This window comes from Lytechinus variegatus, chromosome 1, assembly GCF_018143015.1.
Source record: "Lytechinus variegatus isolate NC3 chromosome 1, Lvar_3.0, whole genome shotgun sequence".
Lineage (NCBI taxonomy): Eukaryota > Metazoa > Echinodermata > Echinoidea > Temnopleuroida > Toxopneustidae > Lytechinus > Lytechinus variegatus.
Genome location: NC_054740.1, coordinates 27,060,021 through 27,082,871, shown reverse-complemented (window position 1 = coordinate 27,082,871; position 22,851 = coordinate 27,060,021). Strand labels below are relative to the sequence as shown.

General features: G+C 34.3%; 1 protein-coding gene across 3 annotated transcripts in view; it reads left to right on the top strand.

Annotated features, from left to right (window-relative positions):
- Positions 1-15,863, top strand: part of LOC121410338 (amyloid-beta A4 precursor protein-binding family B member 2-like) — a 79,928-nt gene extending 64,065 nt beyond the window's left edge. For 2 of the 3 annotated variants that reach the window (XM_041602376.1, XM_041602359.1), the window contains 7 exons: positions 1,996-2,249; positions 5,054-5,146; positions 6,020-6,135; positions 6,677-6,744; positions 10,791-10,899; positions 14,442-14,507; positions 15,069-15,863. In XM_041602376.1, coding sequence (XP_041458310.1) covers positions 1,996-2,249; positions 5,054-5,146; positions 6,020-6,135; positions 6,677-6,744; positions 10,791-10,899; positions 14,442-14,507; positions 15,069-15,167 — 805 coding nt within the window. In that variant the 3' untranslated portion in view covers positions 15,168-15,863. The remainder of the gene's footprint in view (positions 1-1,995; positions 2,250-5,053; positions 5,147-6,019; positions 6,136-6,676; positions 6,745-10,790; positions 10,900-14,441; positions 14,508-15,068) is intronic. The other variant, XM_041602367.1, reaches the window with a different exon arrangement.
- The last annotated feature ends 6,988 nt before the right edge of the window (positions 15,864-22,851 follow it).

Below are 22,851 nucleotides of genomic sequence, written 5' to 3'. Positions count from 1 at the left end.
CAGTGTTTGGATTTGCATCATTTATTTAGTTGATGCACTTGTTTTCTTGACTGGAACCTCACGCTAGGTAATTGATTTGTGATTCAGATTCTTCTTTTGAATAATTCAATATTTAGTTGAATTTTTTTATTATAATCTTCTTGGCATATCAAGTTATTCATATTAATATTTTGAAATGCATACATTTTCTATCCCCTACACCTTTTTTATGACTAAACCTTTTTGTCTCATAGTTCATGGTCATGAACTTGACTTGTCATCTTTTGTATTTCTCTGCACATAATATGTATTCTTGTCAGGGTTAATCTGTTCTGTAAACTCCGTTGATTTCATGATGCAAATGTAAAATTGTATAATTTAGCCACTTATATGCTGCAGAGTGCAGTCTTGATATGAAAAAATCTTTTGAATTCTAGTATTTCTTTGTTTTAATTCATTCTCACTTTTTGTTTTGCATGCAAGTTTTATAAAATCTTTATCTTTAAATCTATTTCACTTTGTGTAATGTATCCCTTATTTTCAGTCTACAAGTGTGTTTTGTTGTTGATGATGATGATGTTATTCTATTGTTTGAATTTGAATTTGAATGTATTAACAAACTTCATTCATATGGCATGAATGTTTTGTTTTGAAATATATACAATGATAACATAAACAAAAACATTCATAACTGTATGTCGTATAAATCAGTAATACATCAATACATAGATTTCCAATTATCATAAAGATATACATCTATACAAAGAGAAATGACGAAATTGAAATTAAACGTAAAGAAGGTATAGCATAATGCAATATACATAAGTTATCTAATTATCGATTACAAATCAGAAAGTAAATAAATGTATAATGTTAGAGATATATTTTTGGTAATGGTGGCTTTGGTAGATTAATGAAATTTAAAAAGAAAAATGTGCTTGATATTAAAACTCACCACTCCTATTTATAATCGCTTTGAAGAACTTACAAAAATTATCAATTATGTTTTCATTATCAAGTTTCATTATGAATATAAATTTGTCTTCATCGCTAAGGTTCTTAAACTGTTTATACATTTCAGCTATTTTGTCAAAAAACACCTCCCTGTCAGTTGTGTGTACATTACATGTACATTTGTTTGCTTTCCCTGTTAAACTTGCACTTTATCATGATGAAGGCTCCTCACTTTTTTACATTTTGTAGTGTACCTTATGCTTAAATACTTCTGTTAGATATTTAATTTGATCATTGATACACTGTGTTTAGGAATACATTTGTTATGTATATTATGATATTTGTTTTAAAGTGGAATCAATAAATGAAATGAAAAGTTTCATTTATGCTATCACACATCCATCTCACTTATGCATAATAGATTGAGGCTTGTATCACAAAGAGTTGCAATAGATTGCAATCCTGAAAATCAAACTCAAATCCATTTTCAGCCAATCAGAAGGACAGCATTTGGACTGGTTGAATTGTAAAGCTACATGTAAATGTATGACATTCATCAAGTTTGTTGCTTATTCAGGCTGTGCATAAAAATGTTATATCCCAAAATGGCATTTTATTTGAAACAACTATTTTCTCGACTCTTAAACAATTATTTCATGTTTTTGAAACAAATGGTTTAAAAAGAATATGTAACTGTTGTTAAAAAAGTGTAAACAATAGTTGTTAGAGCAATGGGCTTAAATAACATGCTTAAACTTTAAAATATCATTTATGCAGTATGGCGCAGTCACATTTCTTCTACTATGGCGAACAGCGAGTAAAAAACAACCGTTTCTATAATTTTTGTACCAGCTTCCTGTATTTGGTTCATATAGAAATCTTGAAAACGGACTCCCATGTGGACACCGTAGGGGAAATGTGTCTGCAGCTGAAGCAACGTTAGGAGACATGTCTTCTGGCTTGCAGCACCTACAATGGGTCATGCAAATAGAACCTTTGGCTTTCATTTCCCTGTTCTCAATATTTTACAGATTTTTCCCCTTCTTTTTCCTTTTTCCCCAGGGACTTTGCCTATGTAGCCAGGGACAAAGTCACCAAGCGCTACAAGTGCCACGTGTTTCGATGCGATATCCCGGCTAAGGCCATCGCCAACGCGCTGCACGAAATCTGCGCCAAGGTGATGAGCGAGCGCCAAAAGGGCAACACAATCTCCATGGTAACCCAAGGTCAGATGATCAGACAACAACAGCAACAACAACTGATGCAAATGAAGAGTATTTCGCTAGACAGTAGCAAGGATGCCACCCACACACCATGTAAGTATTTGACCTTTAAGGTCAAAGTTCAAGGGTTATTCTCAACATTTTTCCAAATACACAGAGGTATTGTATTTAAGAGAATATCATTTGAATATTAGGAATAATGGATACCAAACCTTCCAAACAAGAACTCTTTTTATTACTGCTTCTGCTGCTATTACTACTTCTACTATTATTGCTTTTTATACCACTTGTTTACCTATTGCTACTGCCCTTGTTTTTCCTGTTTTTCTTCTTTTTCCTCCTTCTCCCTCACCATCTTCTCTTTCTTCTTCATCCTTATCTTCCTTCTTTTTCCTATCCTTCCTTGTCTTCTTACAAAAAAAATCAAACTAAAAAAGAAGATTAAGTCCATGAGATGGAAAGATTTTGAAAAAAAATGGCTATGATTTTAGAAATGTTATTCTTAATCTTTACATCGAGCCCCAGTGTCTGTTGATGTGCAAATATTGTTTGTCAACAAAATGAATTAGGTTTTATTCAAGGGTACACCAATCTTGGAAGTATTCTTGCTCCAATTCATGGGAATAAAACAAAATCTCTCAAAAATAGCATTTTTTTCCCTGCCACCCTCACTCGTGCATGGCATCATTCTTAGTACCTTCCTGCTTCGTGTTACATGTTATTTTTCCTATAATGAAACTGGATGTCAAGTGCCATGTTTTGAAGATGGCAACTTCTTTCTTGTAGATGGTTACTCCTCAGTTCCTTTCCTTTTGACCCGTCTTAAATGAAACTAGGGAGGTCCTTCGGGAATCCAACGAAGTAGAAAAGTATGAGTGGTTTTGAATCTATGGTTACAGTTTTTACTCCTGTGTGTGAGCAGTGAAACCAGATGCGGGATATTTAGAGCGCCATTTACACTAGTCGAATAAAGACGAGGTATCGCCAAGGTGACATGTGTTTATGGTGTAGTTGAAGCATTAATTTTGTATTGTGTTATTTCCTGTAGACTTTGACAAGGAATGTTGAAATAGGGAAAGGAATGGGAACATAGAGCAGTACACTTCAATTAATGCTGTATACCCAAACAGAAATTGTTAAAGGTCTGATGATTATAATTAGAAGATGAAGGTGAATATATTCTAGTTGCTTTCGTTCAGACCATGATCATTTACATTGATATTAATGAAGTTTTAGCATACATCTTCTTTATGTCCAAAAGAGCCAAACATTTATTTAGTTAGTTCTATGGGTCATTCGCGATTGTAATGCGTTATGATATTCACAATTCCATGTGGACTCAAATCACGTATCTTAGGAGTTATGTATATGTATGAATTGAAATAGATACTTTTATACTAGAATATGCTCATGAACATTTATTTTTAGAATAATTCATTTCTGAGAGGATGGGCGGAGAATTCATTTTAAGCGGAGGGGGGGGGGGTTAGAGTTACATGATGATAGATCACCCCCATACCATAGTTTCACTGGCCTATTAAGCGTTGCCAATGCCTGAGAGCGATATATGAACGTATGATGTTGCGAGTGTGAATGCATTTCTCTTTACACGGGACAGAGCAAAGACATAAGAAAAACATCCAAAACCATGACTGGAAGAGAAATAGCACAGATCTTTTTGAGAGTAGATTAATTCATCATGATTGATACACTGAACCAGATCCATATATAACTCTGATATTCTACCCCGTGTGATATTTCCGTAAGGAGACCTTCTACCCGGGTAGGGTATCTTTGAAGAGCATTCCTACTGTCGAAAACAGTTCAATCAAGTTGAGTTATTCCCATGATTTTATTCCAACAAATCAGAATTGCTATAGATTTCCCATATACCCAATACTATGTTAGATGAAATATGGAACACTATGCTCTCATATGAGAAGAAAGTATCAATGTTCCATGGAGACTCTACTTCATTTATTCTTTCTCTATTGCATTTGAGCGTCTTTCACCTTCTTTTTCTTCTTCTTTCCTTTCTTTCTTTCTTTCTTTCTTTCTTTCTTTCCTTCCTTCCTTCCTTCCTTCCTTCCTTCCTTCCTTCCTTCCTTCTCCTTCCTTCCTTCCTTCCTTCCTTCCTTCCTTCCTTCCTTCCTTCCTTCCTTCCTTCCTTCCTTCCTTCCTTCCTTCCTTCCTTCCTTCCTTCCTTCCTTCCTTCCTTCCTTCCTTCCTTCCTTCCTTCCTTCCTTCCTTCCTTCCTTCCTTCCTTCCTTCCTTCCTTCCTTCCTTCCTTCCTTCCTTCCTTCCTTCCTTCCTTCCTTCCTTTCTTTCTTTCTTTCTTTCTTTCTTTCTTTCCTTTCTTTCTTTCTCCCTCCCTCCCTCCCTCCCTCCCTCCCTCCCTCCCCCCTTCTTTTTCATTTATTGTTTTGTCATTCTTTTTTGTCATTCTTATTTTGTCCTTCATCGCCATCATCTCATTCTGTTTGTCTCACTCTTTCTACTCTTCTTCATTTCCTCTCCCCCTTTCCCTTTCTCTCTCCCTTTCTCTATCTTTTCTTTCTCTCCCCTACTTCTCTATTACTCTTTCTCTCTGTCTTGCCCATTTTCCTTTTCTTTCCCTTGCTCTCTCTCATTCTTACTGTTGCTCGTGCTCTCTGTTTTCTATCTGTCTCTCTGTTTTGCTCCCTTTTTTTTAATTCCCATACTTCCTTTCTCTTATCTGTCAAATGTATCTTATATAACCTCGGACATTCTTGTATATCTCATATCTCTCCAGTTTATATATTCATTATTTTATGAGCTATGATATTGTTGTTTCATGTTTGTTAATATTTTTAGAAGTGCATGTACTCTTTACCTGACCCTCGCTCTTTTATTTTATCTCCATTTTCCTGACCTAGCAGCAGGTGTGGACTTCCCTACACCCAAGATGGAGCCCATTACTGTCTTCCGTGCAAACTATGTGGGAAGTACATCTGCACTCAAGCAATCAGGTCAGTTAAACCTATTAAACTTTTAACCTAAGGCCCCTCCAACAAGTTGTGATTGATCCGATCAACCGCAGCTATGGAAAGCCAGCAGAGTCAACATATAAAATGCATGTTTGTTCACAGAAAAATTTAGATATGAATGTACAGTGTATATCCATAATTTCACTGATTTCTTGACAATTCGGTGTGTTCTCCTTTGTTTACCATGGACATTTTGCAAATATCCTGTAGAAAAAATTATGAAACTGATGAATTTCCATAGTTACGATTGATTGGATCAATTGTAACTCTTTGTAAGACGGGCCCTGACCTAGCAGCAGTTGCGGACTTCCCTACACCCGAAACCTATTGAATGACTCCTGAATTCTATATCAGTCTTTATACTGAAACCATCGTATGCATCGGATTAAACCCAGATTTTGACATTTTTGGATATTCAATAGCCCTTGTATAGATCCTGTCATCCTTAAATTGTCATCCTTAACTTTATCTCATATTCTTCAAATTGGCAACAAATACACAACTTTTGTAATCAATATCAAGTGTTGTGATTGATTGTGAAACCTAAAACAGAATCCAAACGGAATGTGACTTTTGTGCTGTACCCCCCCCCCCCCACCGAATCTTGACAGTTTTGCTGAATAGGGAGCTTGTAAGTTTTGAGATCTTAAGAGCATTTCATGAAAGGTCTTGTTGAATGTTTAATTTGACAAGGTATGATTCATCTGACTGTTAGAAGTACCATAGGAACTGTACCTTTCAGCTCATCAAAATCAAGAATGTTGTTTGATCTGACAATTTGTTCGACAAATATGTTTATGAAATGCTATTTTGATAAATTGCAAGACAATAAATGTTGATTGCCATTTTTTTCAGGCATGGATGTGCTGAATGATGCCATTGATAAGGTGGTTGGAATGGTCGGTGAAGACCAGTGGACACCGGTCAGGATTGAAGTAGCTGTTTCAACGGTCACTGTCACAAGTGTGAAGGTAGGCCAAACATCCTCTTGGAGGAGTAGATCTTGTACAAGAACTACATGTAGTAATATTGGTGATCATTTTAGTAGTAGTAGCAGTAGTAGTAGTAGTAGTAGTAGTAGTAGTTGTAGTAGTAGTAGTAGTAGTAGTAGTAGTAGTAGTAGTAGTAGTAGTAGAAGTAGAAGTAGTAGAAGTAGTAGTAGTAGTAGTAGTAGTAGTGGTTGTAGTAGTAGTAGTAGTAGTAGTAGTAGTAGTAGTAGTAGAAGTAGTAGTAGTAGAAGAAGTAGTAGTAGTAGTAGTAGTAGTAGCAGTAGTAGTAGTAGTAGCAGTAGCAGTAGCAGTAGTAGTAGTAGTAGTAGTAGTAGTAGTAGTAGTAGTAGTAGTAGTAGTAGTAGTAGTAGCAGCAGCAGCAGTAGCAGCAGCAGCAGCAGCAGCAGCAGCAGCAGTAGCAGTAGTATTAGTTAGTAGTAGTTAGTAGTAGTAGTAGTGGTGGTGGTGCGTCATTTAGAAACCTCAGATTATCTTTGTTTTTCTCTTTATTTTCAATATTTAGACCAAAGAAACAGTTGCCGAGAACAGGATACGGTTCATGTCATTCCTAGGCATCGGTAAAGACAGCAGGTAAGCAAGTGTGAACATGCCTTATTTTCTGAATGCCAAGGATGTATTTTCTCACGCAAAATACAAAGCAGGTTCCCACTGGGAGATATCTGCATGAAAATTTCCTGAATGCTAATCTATACATTCTATGGAGGAATAGTATTTTGAAATTGATGTCTGACAAATAGAGGTATAGCAGAGAATGTGGTGAGCATTTTTTTTCGAATGAAGTAAAAAGAAACTTTTGAAACTCTGCTGTAAAGAAGAAAAGTATGAAAATATAGTGCATTGATATTACAACTAGTGCATAGTTCCCGCTGAATTCTGCGTCCTCTGGAGTATTATCGTTCTGATAAGCAATTCTCGATCGCTTTGCAAATTGGCAATAAAGAAGCAATTTAGGAGGGCATTAGAAAAGCAGAGAAGTAAATTTGGGTGCATCACATTTGAGTTTAGCATAGCATGTGTGTCTCAGGGCCCGGTTTCATTCAACCTGCTATTGATTACATAGTTGCAATCAGCCAATCACATTGAACCTATATTCTGAACCTAATAATGGTAGGTTGCAAATTGCAATTGATAAAGATAGTTATGAACCGTTTCCCTGTTTTACTTTTTACTCCCTGTAGTACAGTGGTTAGGGTCCTGTCTTTCTTTCCAGTTGTTTTCACTATCAAAAACTTGTGATAACGTGCAGAAGGTCTACGGTTCACCATGTGTAATATGAAGAAGGAAAGGAAATACAGGTAGAAAAATTGAAATGGAAAGACGAGAAAGGATGAAAAGAGGAAATTAGAAGTATTCTTTTCCCGAAAGTGAGTGCAGTCCTGAAAAGGACTGTAAACCAGACGAGAATATCTGAATATGGCTTTATTAGCGATGGTTTGAATAGTAGCAGGATGGAGTGAAGAGGGGTTACTCGACGTTTTGGGCAGGTTGACCGTCCTTCTTCAGGAGTGAAGGATGCTAAACGAGCGTGGGGGACTTATTATACATGGTGAACCGTAAACCTTCTCCTCGTTATACATGTAGACTCCACCATGCAAACCTACAAAGTGATACCATTCATTTGAAAAAAATCCATCGGCCAATCAAATAGAAGTATTCCTGAAGGTCATAAGAGTAACCTGTTACTTGCATTTGATGAAGAAAATAATGAAATATCCATTTGATTTCTACTCCCTGTAGTTGTATTGTAAAGGGCCCTGTTTTCATTAAAACTTACCAAGAACAAACAGTAACTTGCAATTGATGAAGACAATTATGAAACATATCCATTTGATTTCTACTCCCTGTAGTTGTATTGTAAAGGCCCTGTTTTCATTAAAACTCTTAACAAGAACAAACAGTGACTTGCAATTGATGAAAAAAATTATGAAACATATCCATTCGATATCTACTCCCTGTAGTTGTATTGTAAAGGCCCTGTTTTCATTAAAACTCTTAACAAGAACAAACAGTGACTTGCAATTGATGAAGAAAATTATGAAACATATCCATTTGATTTCTACTCCCTGTAGTTGTATTGTAAAGGCCCTGTTTTCATTAAAACTCTTAACAAGAACAAACAGTAACTTGCAATTGATGAAGAAAATTATGAAACATATCCATTTGATTTCTACTCCCTGTAGTTGTATTGTAAAGGCCCTGTTTTCATTAAAACTCTTACCAAGAACAAACAGTAACTTGCAATTGATGAAGAAAATTATGAAACATATCCATTTGATTTCTACTCCCTGTAGTTGTATTGTAAAGGCCCTGTTTTCATTAAAACTATTACCAAGAACAAGTGATAATAATTCAAGAACAAATTTGCTTCTTGCCATTGGATGCAAGTTTTATGAAACCGGGTCCTGCAAAGGAACTACATGTACTCCCTGAACACATGAAATAGACATAAGTATTTACTATGTACATGTATAACATGATACTTATTGTACTGCATAGTTCTCTCATTTTCAATTCATGTTCTTTGATTCACTACACCTGAAATGTAAAATATACAACAACAAAAATCTTAAAATGAAATAAAAAAAGTGAAAAGTTATTCAGAAATTAAGAATATATAAAATGTGTGGCAAAATTAGTAACATATATATATGAATGATTGCAAAAAAAATGATATATAAAATAGAAAGTGTATACATATGAGAAAAGATAATAATAAAAAGACAGTTTTATTTGTGAATAGGTAATATTAAAAAAGACAGGTTCGTCTTGTAAATAGGAAATAATTTTACATGTAAAAAAGTACAGCATATTTCCGCGAATAGAAAATTCATGCTGATACAATGGTGTGTTTCTTTACGGAAACTGCATTTTATCAAGGTTAGATTTGAAAACCTTTAAGAAATGAAGAGGGTTGCATTGGATGAAACAAATCATTCGCCCAACAGGTGGTCATGATGAATCGAAAGCATTATCCATCTCCATTTCTATGGCGTTATGATCCTGTATCAATCCCAGCCTTGATATCGCACGGCAGCGGCGGTGGCGGCAGGGGAGCAATGAAAGATGAATAAGAAGATGTGACAGATTTAGGGCATCATGCACCAATGTGGAGCTCGAATGACTCATGCAGTGGAGCACAGCCTCGTGGATTTTCTCCGTAGCCCAAATTTCTTGTGTTATTAAAGACGGAGACCATCTCTCATTGAATGGCGATGATAGAGTGGATGGATCTATGGGGAGCATTTCACAAAGGATATTATAAGCTACTGATATCCTTGCCTCTCATTAGCTGAGAGCAACTTTGTCAGGGAAAATTACAGACGTGATGCTTCGTGAAACCCTCCCCTCATGGTTTAGGTAGAAAGGCTTTGCTTCTTCCATGAAGCAAGTAGGGATTTTCACAAACAACGGTCATGAGCTACTAAAATCCTTGCTTCCGATTGGCTGTTAGCAAATTTGTCAGTTAAAATGAGACAAAATGCTTTATGTAACCGTTTTCTCATGTCTTAGGTAGAAGGGGGCCTCTCTCGTCTTCTCTCTATCTAATATCAAACAATGATCAATATGCATAGAAAGTTTTATGATTATGATGATAATCTGCTTTAATATGGTGCTATATACATCGGAACGACGTCTCTTAGCGTTTTAAAGATATATTATTACTGTGTTCATCGGATCCTGGCATGCCCGCATACAATGTATACACTTCCTCCACTCCCTAGTGAACATTACAACAAGAGTTCCAAGACTCAATTGCTAGGCATACTACATATAGGCTTTCACATCCTACCGGGGTACCCATTTAACACCTGGGTGGGGAGTGGCAAATTGTGGATTGACGCCTTGCCAAAGGATGCTAGGCCATGGTGGGATTCGAACACACGACCCTCTGATTACAAGGCAACAGTCAGAACTGCTACACCATGACGCTTCCACAAGAGATGAGATGTATATGAAATGTTCAGACTTGGGACACAGGGTTTACTGTTTACACGTGAAGTTTTCTGTGTTCAATCTGAAAACATTACTGGCAGCAAGATCTAACACTTGACTTTGACTACACATAAATTATGCAAAGTTTTTGGTTCGATATACAGCACCTGTGCCTACATGTGTTTCTCTTGAGACCTTCGAGATATGTTTTTAAACATGTTTTGCGTAATGGTCTTCCTTTATGGAAGGCAACCTATGCAGAGTCTATCCTAAACCTTTCTAGTTACCGTTTCTTTACAGTTGACTTGCATGGATTTTATAAGTTTTTTATACGCCCGTCCGAGACGGAAGGAATTATGGTATCATGCTCGGTGTCCGTCCGTCTGTCTGTCCGTCCGTTAACTTTCCTTGCAAACGCGATAACTTCAGTTTAACTTAACCTAGGCTCATATAATTTGGTGTGTATGATACTAGCATGGATCCCAGGAAGACTTGATTTTGAGGTCAAAAGGTCAAAGGTCAAGTTCACAGTGACATGTTTTCCTCTTACCCTTCTGAAGTCCTTGTTAACGCGATATCTGCAGTTGATCTTAACCTAGGCTCATATAATTTAGTGTGTATGATACTAGCAAAGATCTCAGCAATTCTATTGATTTTTTATTCACTACCTTTTCATCATTCAGACACTTTGCATACATCATGTGTATTGGGAAGAACAAGTTCCAGTGTCATGTCTTCACCTGTGAGCATTCCGCTGGGGGTCTGGCTAAGGCAGTTGAAGCAGCATGCAAGGTATGTACAATTCTTCTGGTACGTGTAGGTGGCAAATGGCTGCCACCTTTAAGAACAATCAATTGTATGAATCCTTGGTTATCTTTTCTTCTTCAAAATAGGCAACAATGTTTACTTCTCTTTCATTTAAATTGGAAACATTTTTTGGGGGGGATGGAAATTGACAAAAATATTCATATAATATTGACTGGCCTTAAGGGGGACATCAAATGTATTGCCTACAACAGAATCATATTTTTTTGTTCATTCCCAAATTAAAAATAATATTAAATATAACATTTGAGGGGGACATCAAAATATTGACTGACATTGAGGGGGACATCAAATGTATTGCCTACAAGAGAATCATATTTTCTGTTAATTCCCAAATTGAAAATGATATTCACTCTCTAAATGTTTTGAACATTTTATTTGTTCAACAGAGATCCAATTTCATATTTTCAATCATATTTACATTCCTGAATTTTGTAGTTTGTTGATATTAGACAGGAATGATCTCCATTGAAATTCTAGACAAAAATATTGAGCAATTGCACATTTCTTTTATTCCTTTATAGCGTTTCATGTGCACAGTTATCGTGTTATTTTCTTTGCAAATTCATCCAAGTTTCATTTCTGTTGAAGACAAAGCAAACAGTTAATAAACATTCAAAAAGCAAAATAATTTTTTTTAATTTCACACAGTAATGCTATTTATCAAGTGATTAAGGATCAGCATTTAAATGATATTGAAGAGCTTAATACTTGGTGAATTGTCCCATTACACAGTTGATAATAAGAATAAATGTTGACTTAAAAATGGATTATTGCTACAATTTGGAGGAAAGTTGTGAAAACCGTAAGAATAGAATTTGATGTAAACCTTCCCTAAAGTAGCTTAGAAATAATGAAATTCAAGGCATTGTAGACAAGGAAGTTTAAAATCTTTTTGTAATTGTCTTTAATCGCACAAAATAATAAGGATTTTAAAGGATGTGTTTATGAAAGTCTCTTTTGTTGAAATTGAGAAATATGTGTAAACTAAAAGTACAATCAGAAGTCATTTTGAGGTCTTTAAATGTCTTTACTTGCAGATGATAAGAAAGTTTTTCAAAGATGTATTTAAGAAAAACTCTTTTAGTTGTCAAGGAGAAGAATGTGTGAACTAAAACTAATTTCAGGAGACTTTTTGGGGACTCCATATGTCGTACATCGCACATAGTAATAAGGTTTTTTTGTATAAGTCTTTTCAAAATAGTCTTTATTTGTCAAAGAAAAATATGTGTAAAAGTAAAACTAAAGTTAGAAGTCTTTTCTAGGTCTTTGAATGTCTTTAATTGCATGTGATAATAAGGGTTTTAAAAATACAGTAGCTCTATTTAAAAGTTTTACTTGTCAAAGAAAACTATGTGTATATTTTTAGGTCTATCTTTAATTGCAGATGATAATAGGGTTTGTGAAGATACTTTTATTTAAAACTTTTTAATTGTCAAAGAAAAAATGTGTAAACTAAACTGAATTTAGTCGCGTTTTAAGGGATTTAGATGTCCATAATTGCACCCGATAAAAAGTTTAATTTTTTTATTGAAAGACTGTAGTTGCCGATTAAAAGGCCTCATTGCTCATTGTAGATTATTGCTACCTTTTTTTGCTATAAATTTTTGAAGCTATCTGTATGTCTATCTGTCTGGTCTCTGCTATATATCCCGCAGTCATACCACCAATCAATCGGACGCCCACGAACCGAAACAATTGCCCTTGAAGTAATACACATTGTCAAGAGTGCTGGATACAAACATAAAACATCCCAAAACAATGTGAGACACACTCAAACTTTATCTCCTCGTCTTCGTCGAAGTCTCGTCCTATTATTTTAATCTGCTTTCCTCAGGCAACAAGTGTGGTGCATGGTTGCAAGTCTCGCTATTCCATTTTTGTTGAATATTTTTTTTTCATTGTTATGGTTGTAAAACTTCATTTTTTTCTGGTGTCATTTGTTTATTGAAATGCATCAGAACTGGCTTTCAATTTTTTGTTGGATATATACAACTCAGCACTCATTTTACCTCAATGGCAATTGCTTTGATAATATCAGCAATTTAAGTTCCTTTTATTTGTTTGATCATACCTTATTTGTGCATTTATGTCTAATGTTTAATCTAGTTTGTATTTGTATATAATGGGAATGTATTAAGCTAGTATAAATTTTATTTAAAGTATTAATATGTGTATCAATAATAAAAGCATTACCTTGATGATTTCCTTATAAAATCATTTAAATATGTTTGCAAAATACTGAATAGGTTTAGCTGGTAAATAAGCAAGTACAAAAAATATATTTCTAAATTCCATGATGGTGGTTTAGATGAGCCATTTAAAAAAGGTGCTTTTTCATGCTTAGGCATTTATTCATACCGCTGCCACTTTATTTCCAGGCCCTTATGGTCCCAGTGAAATGTGGTAACCTGTTATCAAAAGCTACTAAGAGTTGCCCGATAAGTACTTTAACTATCCAATTCTTAATTTGGACCCATGAACTCCAATCTAGAAGAAATCTGACCTTGTGCATTTCCTTCTGCAGTTACAAACTTCTGTGCATATACCACTTTTTATTCCCTTACCCATAACCTAAGACAGAATTGTAACCGCAATCCTTAACCTATATCTAAGACACAATTACCTAATTCCAAAACCTAACTTTTGCCACAAATTGTAATCCTTATCCTAAACCAAGCCCAAGCAACAATTACAATCTTTGACCCAAATCTAATCTAAAAGGTGATCATGCCAAACCTAAGTTGAAATGAAATCTTATGGCCCAAATTAAAAAGGGTGGTTTTTAAAACCATCGGTTGAACCCATGGTTTATGCAGATTTCCTGTATGAATTACACTTATATACCACATATATTAAACATATGTCTATTGCTGATGCACGCTTTGTTTACATTATGTGAAATTGACGCCTGTTGCCATAGCTGAGTCCACTGTTTTGAATTAATTCAATTCAATTCATTTATTTTCTCTTTGAACCTTTTTACATTTACAATGATAGTTCAATATATATATTTACAAAATATAACATAAAAATCATTTCTATAATACAATAATTCTATGAAATTGAAAGAGAAGGGGACCGACTAAAAAGCAGAGCTTGTAGAGTGTAGAACCCCTTTCATAAGTACATTTTATGAAAAAAAGTAAGATGAAATAAAGAAATAAACACGTATAATGAATAAATAATAATGAGTTCACTCTTCAAAACAGTGTACTCGTGAATAAAATAGCATATGTAAGCAACAGGCATCAATTTGGCACACTGGCAAAAGCGTGCATCAGCATTGGACATATACGTGGTAAATAAGCGTAATTTATACAGTGCATCTGCATAAATCATGGGTTCAATGAATGGTTTTCAAAACCACCTTCGTGAATTTGGTTCAAGATTTTAAATTGAAATCTTGCCTCTTTGCTCATTTCCGGATACTTGTCCATTTATTTTTTAACCTTCTTTTTCAATAATCTGATATTCCTACTTTATCTTCATTTTTCTCTCTCTTTTAGCTGAGGTATCAGAAGTGCTTGGATGCAAACCCCAAAGGATCACAAGTCAATGCAGCCGATGGCAAGGTAATGTTCTCACTCTTTATCTCATGTATTATGTTTGAGCATGATGTAGACAACCATAAATTGATTGTGATTCATTTTCCAAGTAGAAAAAAAACGATGATTGAAAATCAATAACAAAACATCAATTCCTTTTTTCTATTCTTTTTTTTCTTCTATTTTGATTAAATTTCATCACTTGAAAATGTAAAAAAGGAGAGGGTGGTCAAATTAAAAATTTTTTTTTTAAAAAATGCAGTAACACATCAATACCTTTTCATATTTCCCCCTTTTTCCCTCCCTCTTCTATTTTGGTTTCTCTTTTCAATTTCTTTTTTCATTGCATGAAAATTAAAAAAAAAGAGGGGGTGGTCCCATCCCCCAGAAAGCATGAAGTATTTGAGCAAGAGGCTATAAACTTTGCCAGTGTAATTGCTGTTGTAGAATTCAACAGCAGTCTACTTCAAAGATCAGTGGGTTTTCGAGCCAGAGCGATATTAGACAATGTGGGCTACACATGGATATGAAGTTTGTCTCTGAGTTTCCTAACTTCCAAAATCTTCTCTCTTTTTTCTTCTCTGACAGACGTGGGGCTGTGCACTCAAAACTGGCATCCAATCCATCTTCACCAAGTTTGGAACGATGAGGATACAGGGCAAAGATGCTCCAATCAGTGCCGTCTAGGGCATCCAGCCAATCAACGATGCGTTGCCTAGCAACCAACAGTCTTGGAGGTGGTTCCGTTAAACAACGTCAAGAGCCGTTTCCCCATTCTTCTGTACTCAACACATTCTATAAATACTATGTGATGATGTTTTCAAGCATTGATCTTGGAAGTGCTGATTTTCTGTGAGCCAGATGACGTGCAGTGTTTTGTCATATGCTTGTGTTATATGATGTGAGAGAGAGAGAGAGAGAGAGAATGAGAGCACTGGCAATCTGTATGTTTCTATAAACATGTATCTTATGTATGAGGCTTAATTGCATGAGAAATCAACTAATTACATTGCATATATATTGATGTTGTAAATGTTTGAAAAGATTCATTCTTGACTAGAACTCAATTATCTTGAACCAAAATAAAACAATTTGTTAGGAATATTTGGACAAAAATATTAAAGGGTGGTTATAGTCGGGTTGGGTCAATTTAACTATGTAATAACTAGTTGATTGAATATTACTGTTGAAATAATGCAATTTAAGTACACGACACAACTGCAGAATAAGAAGGTGTATTGAATATAGCCCTCTTGAATAAATGATGCTTTTAAGAAGATTAACATGTGAACTATCTGTACATATCATTGCACTGGAGAGCAGTATCATTATCTACTTGGATATTTATCACTTTATCGTATGCACTGTAACATAAATGTGAGCTTTATCGTGTCAATTTTCTGTTAATCCGCCTTCCCAGAAGGCCATATGAGTGACGAGAAGCAAACTTGAGGGAGAAGACGAGAGAGTGTCTCTTCTTATTTATACCGTTCATGTGTGCTGTTCCGTGCAATTGTAAGAACATTGAAAATGTTCACTGTTTTAAGGTGTTGTGATATGTACTTTATTGTATTATATATATATATATTAACTCAAAAGGCAAATTTAGCATATAAATGACATTTTCTGAGGCCGCAGTATTTTAACCAGTGCTGTGCTGTATACATATGATATAGCTTTATTGTAGTGGTTGTGATGGTGGTAGAGGTAGGTAGTAGATGTATGTACATTTGTGAAACTCAATATTACACGGTCAAGCTGCCCGCCTCACACGAGGGCGTTCTCACTTCTGCTTGTAAATAATGGGTCAGTTCACACACTGAAAGAAGTCGCATCATTTAGTAAAGTGGATAAATAGGACAATGTTTCATCCGAATTGTAATTTCAATACTTTGAGGTCAAGTTCATGACTGTCAAAATCTGCTTGCTACTGATACCCTTACGAAATTCTAACATGTGAATAAGTATTTTGAATAAAGCATTGTTTACTGGACAGCGCTATACTTAGCTATATCATCTCATCAAATTGTTAAGATAATATAGCCAAGCAAAGACTAAAGAAGCATCTTCTCTCTCCGTGCCATTAACACCTGTGCACTTCCTGCCCGGTTGGCTCCCACTGTGGCGTTGGGCAGTATACCTAAAGAAGAAGAAGAAGAAGAAGCTAATTAAGAGTAGCTTGAGTATGCTTCTCAGCAGTCTTTTTGATGAAGGGATCAACATTATTTTACGATACAGAAAACCTAATGTAAAGGGTCTAATAAAATGAAGGACTGGATACAGCTGATTTAAATTATAATTTCACTATTTCTGGATTCATTCGGTGACAATAGAACAGGGAGGAAGCACTGTTGTGAAGAATCGTTATTATACTGTACATGAACTCATTGCAGCAGAGAAGTAACAGGCTCTGAATTTGAAAAGAGCCATATGAAAAATTATTTTACTGGGGATAGGAGAGGAGACTATATTTAGGTTAGTAGATTTGAAGATAGAGGACTTCTGTTTTTAGTTTTGACAAAGGGAGAAACGAGTCCCCAAGCAGCTGGAATTTTTGATGACCGCAAATGCCTTGTTTTTTGTCCCTGAATTACAGTGCGAGTGTACCTAGGTACACAAACTGGTCGATGACTGTCGGTGGCCAAACATTCATGTAATTGGAAAAGCTGCACGTTTGTATACTTCGGTAGTAACTGTAAAAGAAAGTTAAACCTGTATTGGAGTCATATGGTCATTGTGTACGCAGATTCAGTTTGAAAATTCGCAAGAAGCGCACACATGTATTTTACAGTGTAGAGTACTAACTAGATGCATGAAATCAATTTGGTCACACTCACTGTGGATATATATATATGGACTAACTTCAAACTTCTACATGGCATTTCTAGTAGACATAAAATGCAGTGCTCTGTCTGTTTTGTGGAGTGAATATAGTAGAAATATTTAGACCAGTAGATGCTTATCGACTTCTCAAAGAGTTTAGAAAAAATTATATATTGTGAAATATAATGGCATACAAAAATCTAAATATATGTATATCTTAGATGTTGTTGTGATGGTGATGTGTGTGTGTAAAACTTGCCATTAGTTAATCTATTGCCAAATGTAAATGTAGGTATTTCTCTTTATTCTGATTCAGATATAAAATCAGCACATCACAATTTTACACTGATAATCATAAACTCAAAACATGACGCAAGCCAGATACAGCTTATCGAGATAGACATGATATATTTAAAAAGGCATGTCAAGATTTGACTGTGAATATTGAAAAATATTGTAATGATTTCTCAGAAAATGGATTTACTTCATGCAGAAGGACTTTAAAATCAATGTTAAATTTCTCTGAGATGGACATAACATATTCATCTTTCTTCAACCAAATAAAGTCACATATGTCATCGAAGTAAGGTGCAATAGCGCCATCAGGAATTTAACGACTCAATGCCTTCACTGTTGACACACATACCTGTTTTTAAGTATCTTGGAAGAGAAGTAGGTTGCTTGTCAACAAACGGAACGGCCGATAGGTAGATTATTCGTAAAGTATTTACAAATTGCTTCTGTAAATAGCGCCAAAATTCATGACACAGTCTTTGTCATTCATCACAATGAACCATAACACTCTAGTGGTTGTGTAATACGTGTTTGCCTAAAAAAAATCATCAGAAATCTCACCATTTATCTGTATATAAATCATTCATATCTTTGTAGTGTACATATCTTTGTAAAAATAAAATAATGTGTGTTACATTGACTTGACATTGTAAGATGTTGAAAAGTGAACCATTGCACTCAAACAACCATTCAACAATCCAGTGTAGCTAGAGCGACTTGCAGCACCAGATGTGGTAAATCTCATTGTAGCTTGTATCTTACAGTAGCATGTTGCACCACTTGTCTGTGTTACATCTGTAGCAAAAAAAAACACAATAGTAGATCAGTAGCTTAGAGTATACCATAGATATTATAACACCAATGCATTTGATAGCATGTCGTGTTGTCATCACATTTAGCTTGTTGAGTTTGTCAGAGTACATATATACTTTAAATATAGCAATCAAAGTTATCTGAATTAGATTTCTATTTGATGTTTTTTTCTGAAATTCTACATGAGTAATACTTCTATGTGTGTACAGAGAAATGTTTGTATTTTTTCTTCTCTTTCATTTAGTATCGTTTTCAATTATAGATTACGGACGGAATTAAGAATAGTATGGGATTCATGTTTACATAGTCATTTTAAGGTGGGAGAATGTACTTGCTTTAATTAAATGCAATTTCATTTTAATTCTTCTTAATCCTGTTTTGAAAGATATCAACGCTTTAACTCCAGATGAGATGCTTGTTGCATACTAATTCTCAGTGGGGGTGGGGTGGGTGTAGCCTTATACTTCTCAACAACTTTGGTTGTACATTTTTTTTGCTTGTACACAGGCTGAAAAATTATTTATCTAGAATCTAGTTTTTATGCATGAAATATAGATCAGAGTCAAACATGAAAGAATATGTACAATAAAGACCAGAAGTTCCCAAATATTACGAGAGGGTATGAGAAATATGTACTTATGAGGACTGTATAATGAGATTATTTGTGTTTTATAAAAAAAATATTGATTTATATATATTGCTGTGTATTCTTATGTTACATATTATTATTGCATTGCGTTGGACAATATCAAATCAACTATGCTTCCTTTGCAAATTGTTTTTTGTTTCCTTTTTTATTATGTTCTAGTTGTTTACTTGTAGAATATTACTGCCAAGACAATGAAGATATTTAAATACAAAGATTTATGCATTTTGAGAGTGTACTATATTATTAGCAAGAGATGAAAAATCATAAGTTTATGTGTTGTTTGTATTATAGATATATGTTTGTATGATCTATTATATTGCTTTGTATTCAAATGGTCTTTGTTTATATTTTAAATTCATACCAGCCAGTGTGCTGCTCTTAAAATGGGTTTTCTTGATAGAAAAGATTTATCAAATGTGCAATTTATGATGAGCAATCTGTAAGTTGGTAATATACCTTGTCTGAAAAAGAAAATATAAAAACAGGAATTAGTTAAATCAGAAAAAATACTGAAGGGAAATGTATCTGAGAAATATCGACAGGCTGGGTTTCTGAATTGAACCTTTTCAGAAACAAAAACAACATTTTCAAAAAGGACTGTTTGGGAAATAAGTAAAATCGGTATATCAACTTAATAGTATAAATGGGGAAAGAATTCTATCTCAATAGGAATATATTTGTATCCTGTTTATGTTCTTTTGTATTGTACATTAATAATCAATTCCTTCATTTCGAGTTTACAATATCATATTTAAGAGATTGTTTAGTAGCTCCTACGTTGTGAAAGATTTATTTTTGTATGGAGTTAGGAAAGATAAGTGTAATAAAGAGTGTGGAAAGTGAAGAGGGTCTATGGTAGTAAGATTGAGAGATATGTTTTTGAGTTTAGTGGATATCTTAAAAATCCATTCCAATCATTTTCAGTGTATGTCAATGATCTGTTTAAAAAATGTCTTGTCTATTTTAGCAGTTTATTTTCATTAATTGACTTTCATACTGCTCAAGGTTTTCATATTACTTTCGTGAATAATATATGTGAGAATGTAAGACAATGCTTTTTCGAGGAGTAGAACTTGTTCATCCACATTTTCAAGAAAATATATATAATTTCAGCTAAGTTTTCAGGTCAGAGAGAGTTACATACCAAAACTTAGGGTATATGTGAGTTCTAAAAATGTGACGTGGTATATCTTTTTGAGAAAAAAAGTCATGAAAAGAGCAGAAACAAGTTCTTCTTTTAGGTCACACTCAAATTAGAAACCTAATCAATTCTGAAACTTGTAGAATTCAACTACATGGCTCTTCTCAAACATTCACATTTTTTTCTATTCAATTAGAGCAGTTGCTCCTTGTTTCTTGTACATTTTCTAGGTAAATGAACAATTCACTTTTATTTGACATTACCCCCTCATAGGTAGAAAATCGATTGTGAGTATGCTTGTGTGCTAGTATCGCTAGGGGAATTTACTTGACCAAATTTAACACTGACCTGAATTTTTTTGACTGAAGCATACATGTGCTGCTTAACACACTTGTGTATTAAAATTTTTAATTTGACAATTATGATATGCATGATACGGAATGATTGCAACGATATGAGAATCATAGCTTTTTTTGAGTGATTTCACTGGCATTTAGTAGTTATATTGATGCTTTCACCTTTCTTGGCTCTGATCAGGAAATAATGATGCACAGATATGTATGATCATTAGAGCGAATATTCTGTAGATATACCAACTGGCATACAAACTGGATTTAGTGTAGTTCAGTGTATTGAGTTTCATTGTAATTGATTGAAAAAAAAGAGATAATTTGTAACTTTCTAAACAAAACTTGTCATTATAGATGATATAGGAGTTTGGGATGATTGCATCAGGAAAAGAATACCAAGAAAATCTAATGTCTAGACATTTTTGAAAGATTAGAATTCTGATGAATTGTTTTTTTGTTTTATTTAAATTTGGAAGGAGACCACTAACACTTGTCTGTTTCCCTTTGAAAATATGCAAATTGTATGCACATCCCTTGAAACTTATTAAAGTATATTCAGCAGTTCTTGCCCAGATCAGATATAAAACCTCAAAATTTGTTTTATTTTTTAAATATAAGCTTCGTTTGACCAAAATGCACATTGATGAAAAAAAAATAATAATTTGGGAAAAAACATATTCTCGAGTGGAAAATAGTAGAATATTTGTACTTGCCCGTCATAAATGCTAATATTCTGGAGTGAAATGAAGCTTGGACATGAAATTCTTTAGTAGATTATAGTAGACAAAAGCAGCTCAATTTATCAGATTTTTTTTTCTTTCAGATATGCACAAATGGTGAGAAAATGTAATAGAGAGATTTTCTCCAAAGAAAAAGTTATGGTCTATTATAGCTTTATTCTTCACTGAAAACTTTTGGTGAACTGCGAAATAGTATCTGGTTTGGTTACATAATGAAGTTGGCTCACAGCTGGAAACTTAATGTCGAAAGAGCATTTGAAATCATGTATGCAAACAGATGCTCTATTTCCCCTATATACTTTTTTGAATTGATACAATATACTGTAGTTAGGTAATTTCATGAAAAAAATGAGTAGTAAGATTTGTTGTGAATGTTCAACACATTGTCATGGTGCTTTGAACTGTGCAATATGGGACGTATAATGCAGGCATAGATATATCTAGACGTATAGATTATTGCTTTAGAAATTTAACGATTTGAAACGTAAGTGCTGTAGTATTCAGTGCACGCGTTTGTAATTTGCCCGACATAATTAGGCCTAACACATTAATTGAAATTGATATTTGAAGAAGAATGTAGATTTTTTGAATAGGTTTTCATGGAAAGTACCCAATTTAAGTATGCAAAAGGTAAATATCAAACATCGTCTTTGATAAGCGGTGTATATGGTCCCCTTCACGTGCTTTAATCTTAAGGGTGAATTCCACATATTAAACCGTTATAATACATATAATTGCAAGATTTTTTTTCTTTGAACAATCATGTTTTACATTTTGTGGTGGTTAAGTGTTCTTCATAATGTACATTATTTGTCAATGAGAAATAAATGTTGCACTAAAATAAAAAAATATGTTTTTTGCATTTATTCTGTCATTAAATTAGTTGTTAATTAAATCACATATGGTATGTGGAGAACAATTTGAGAGCATAACAACATACACATGCTTAAAAAGAGGAAAATTTTTAAGCTTCTCTTTGTGCGCAAATCAAACATTCAGAGAAAAGGCTGTAAAATTGGTTTTTACCTCCATACATGTATATGTAACAGTAGTTTGTTGTGTCAAATGTATTCCTGAAAGTGTGAAAAATCATCCCTTTTTAAAAATAAAAGCAAACTTTTTTCTTTAAATTCTCATGCTATGAATGCTAAAATATATGAAGCTCATGGCAAGCTCAAGTATCAGTTTGGAATTATAAGCAGTATTCATTAAAATGCCCATAAATCTCCCCTTATGTTGGCCATTTTGGACTAAAACCAGTAATTGGAAAGTTCTATGATTAATACAGCCCAAGTCTCTATCTAATCGGCAAATACATGTAGTCATTAATTGTAGAACATTTCATTTTTTTATTCACTTATGCTAGGCCATCAATGCTACCTTCACTGTTCACCAGGTGTGGATCCTTGAAGATTAGTGGGTCTTGTCCACCCCATTAAAGAAAGGGGGGGGGGAATGGAGAAGAGAAGAAAAAAGTAGGGAGAAAATAAGAAAAATAAGAGAGACATAGAAGGAAAAGAATGGAAAGGAAGAAATGAAATTAAACGAAGGGACAAAAGAT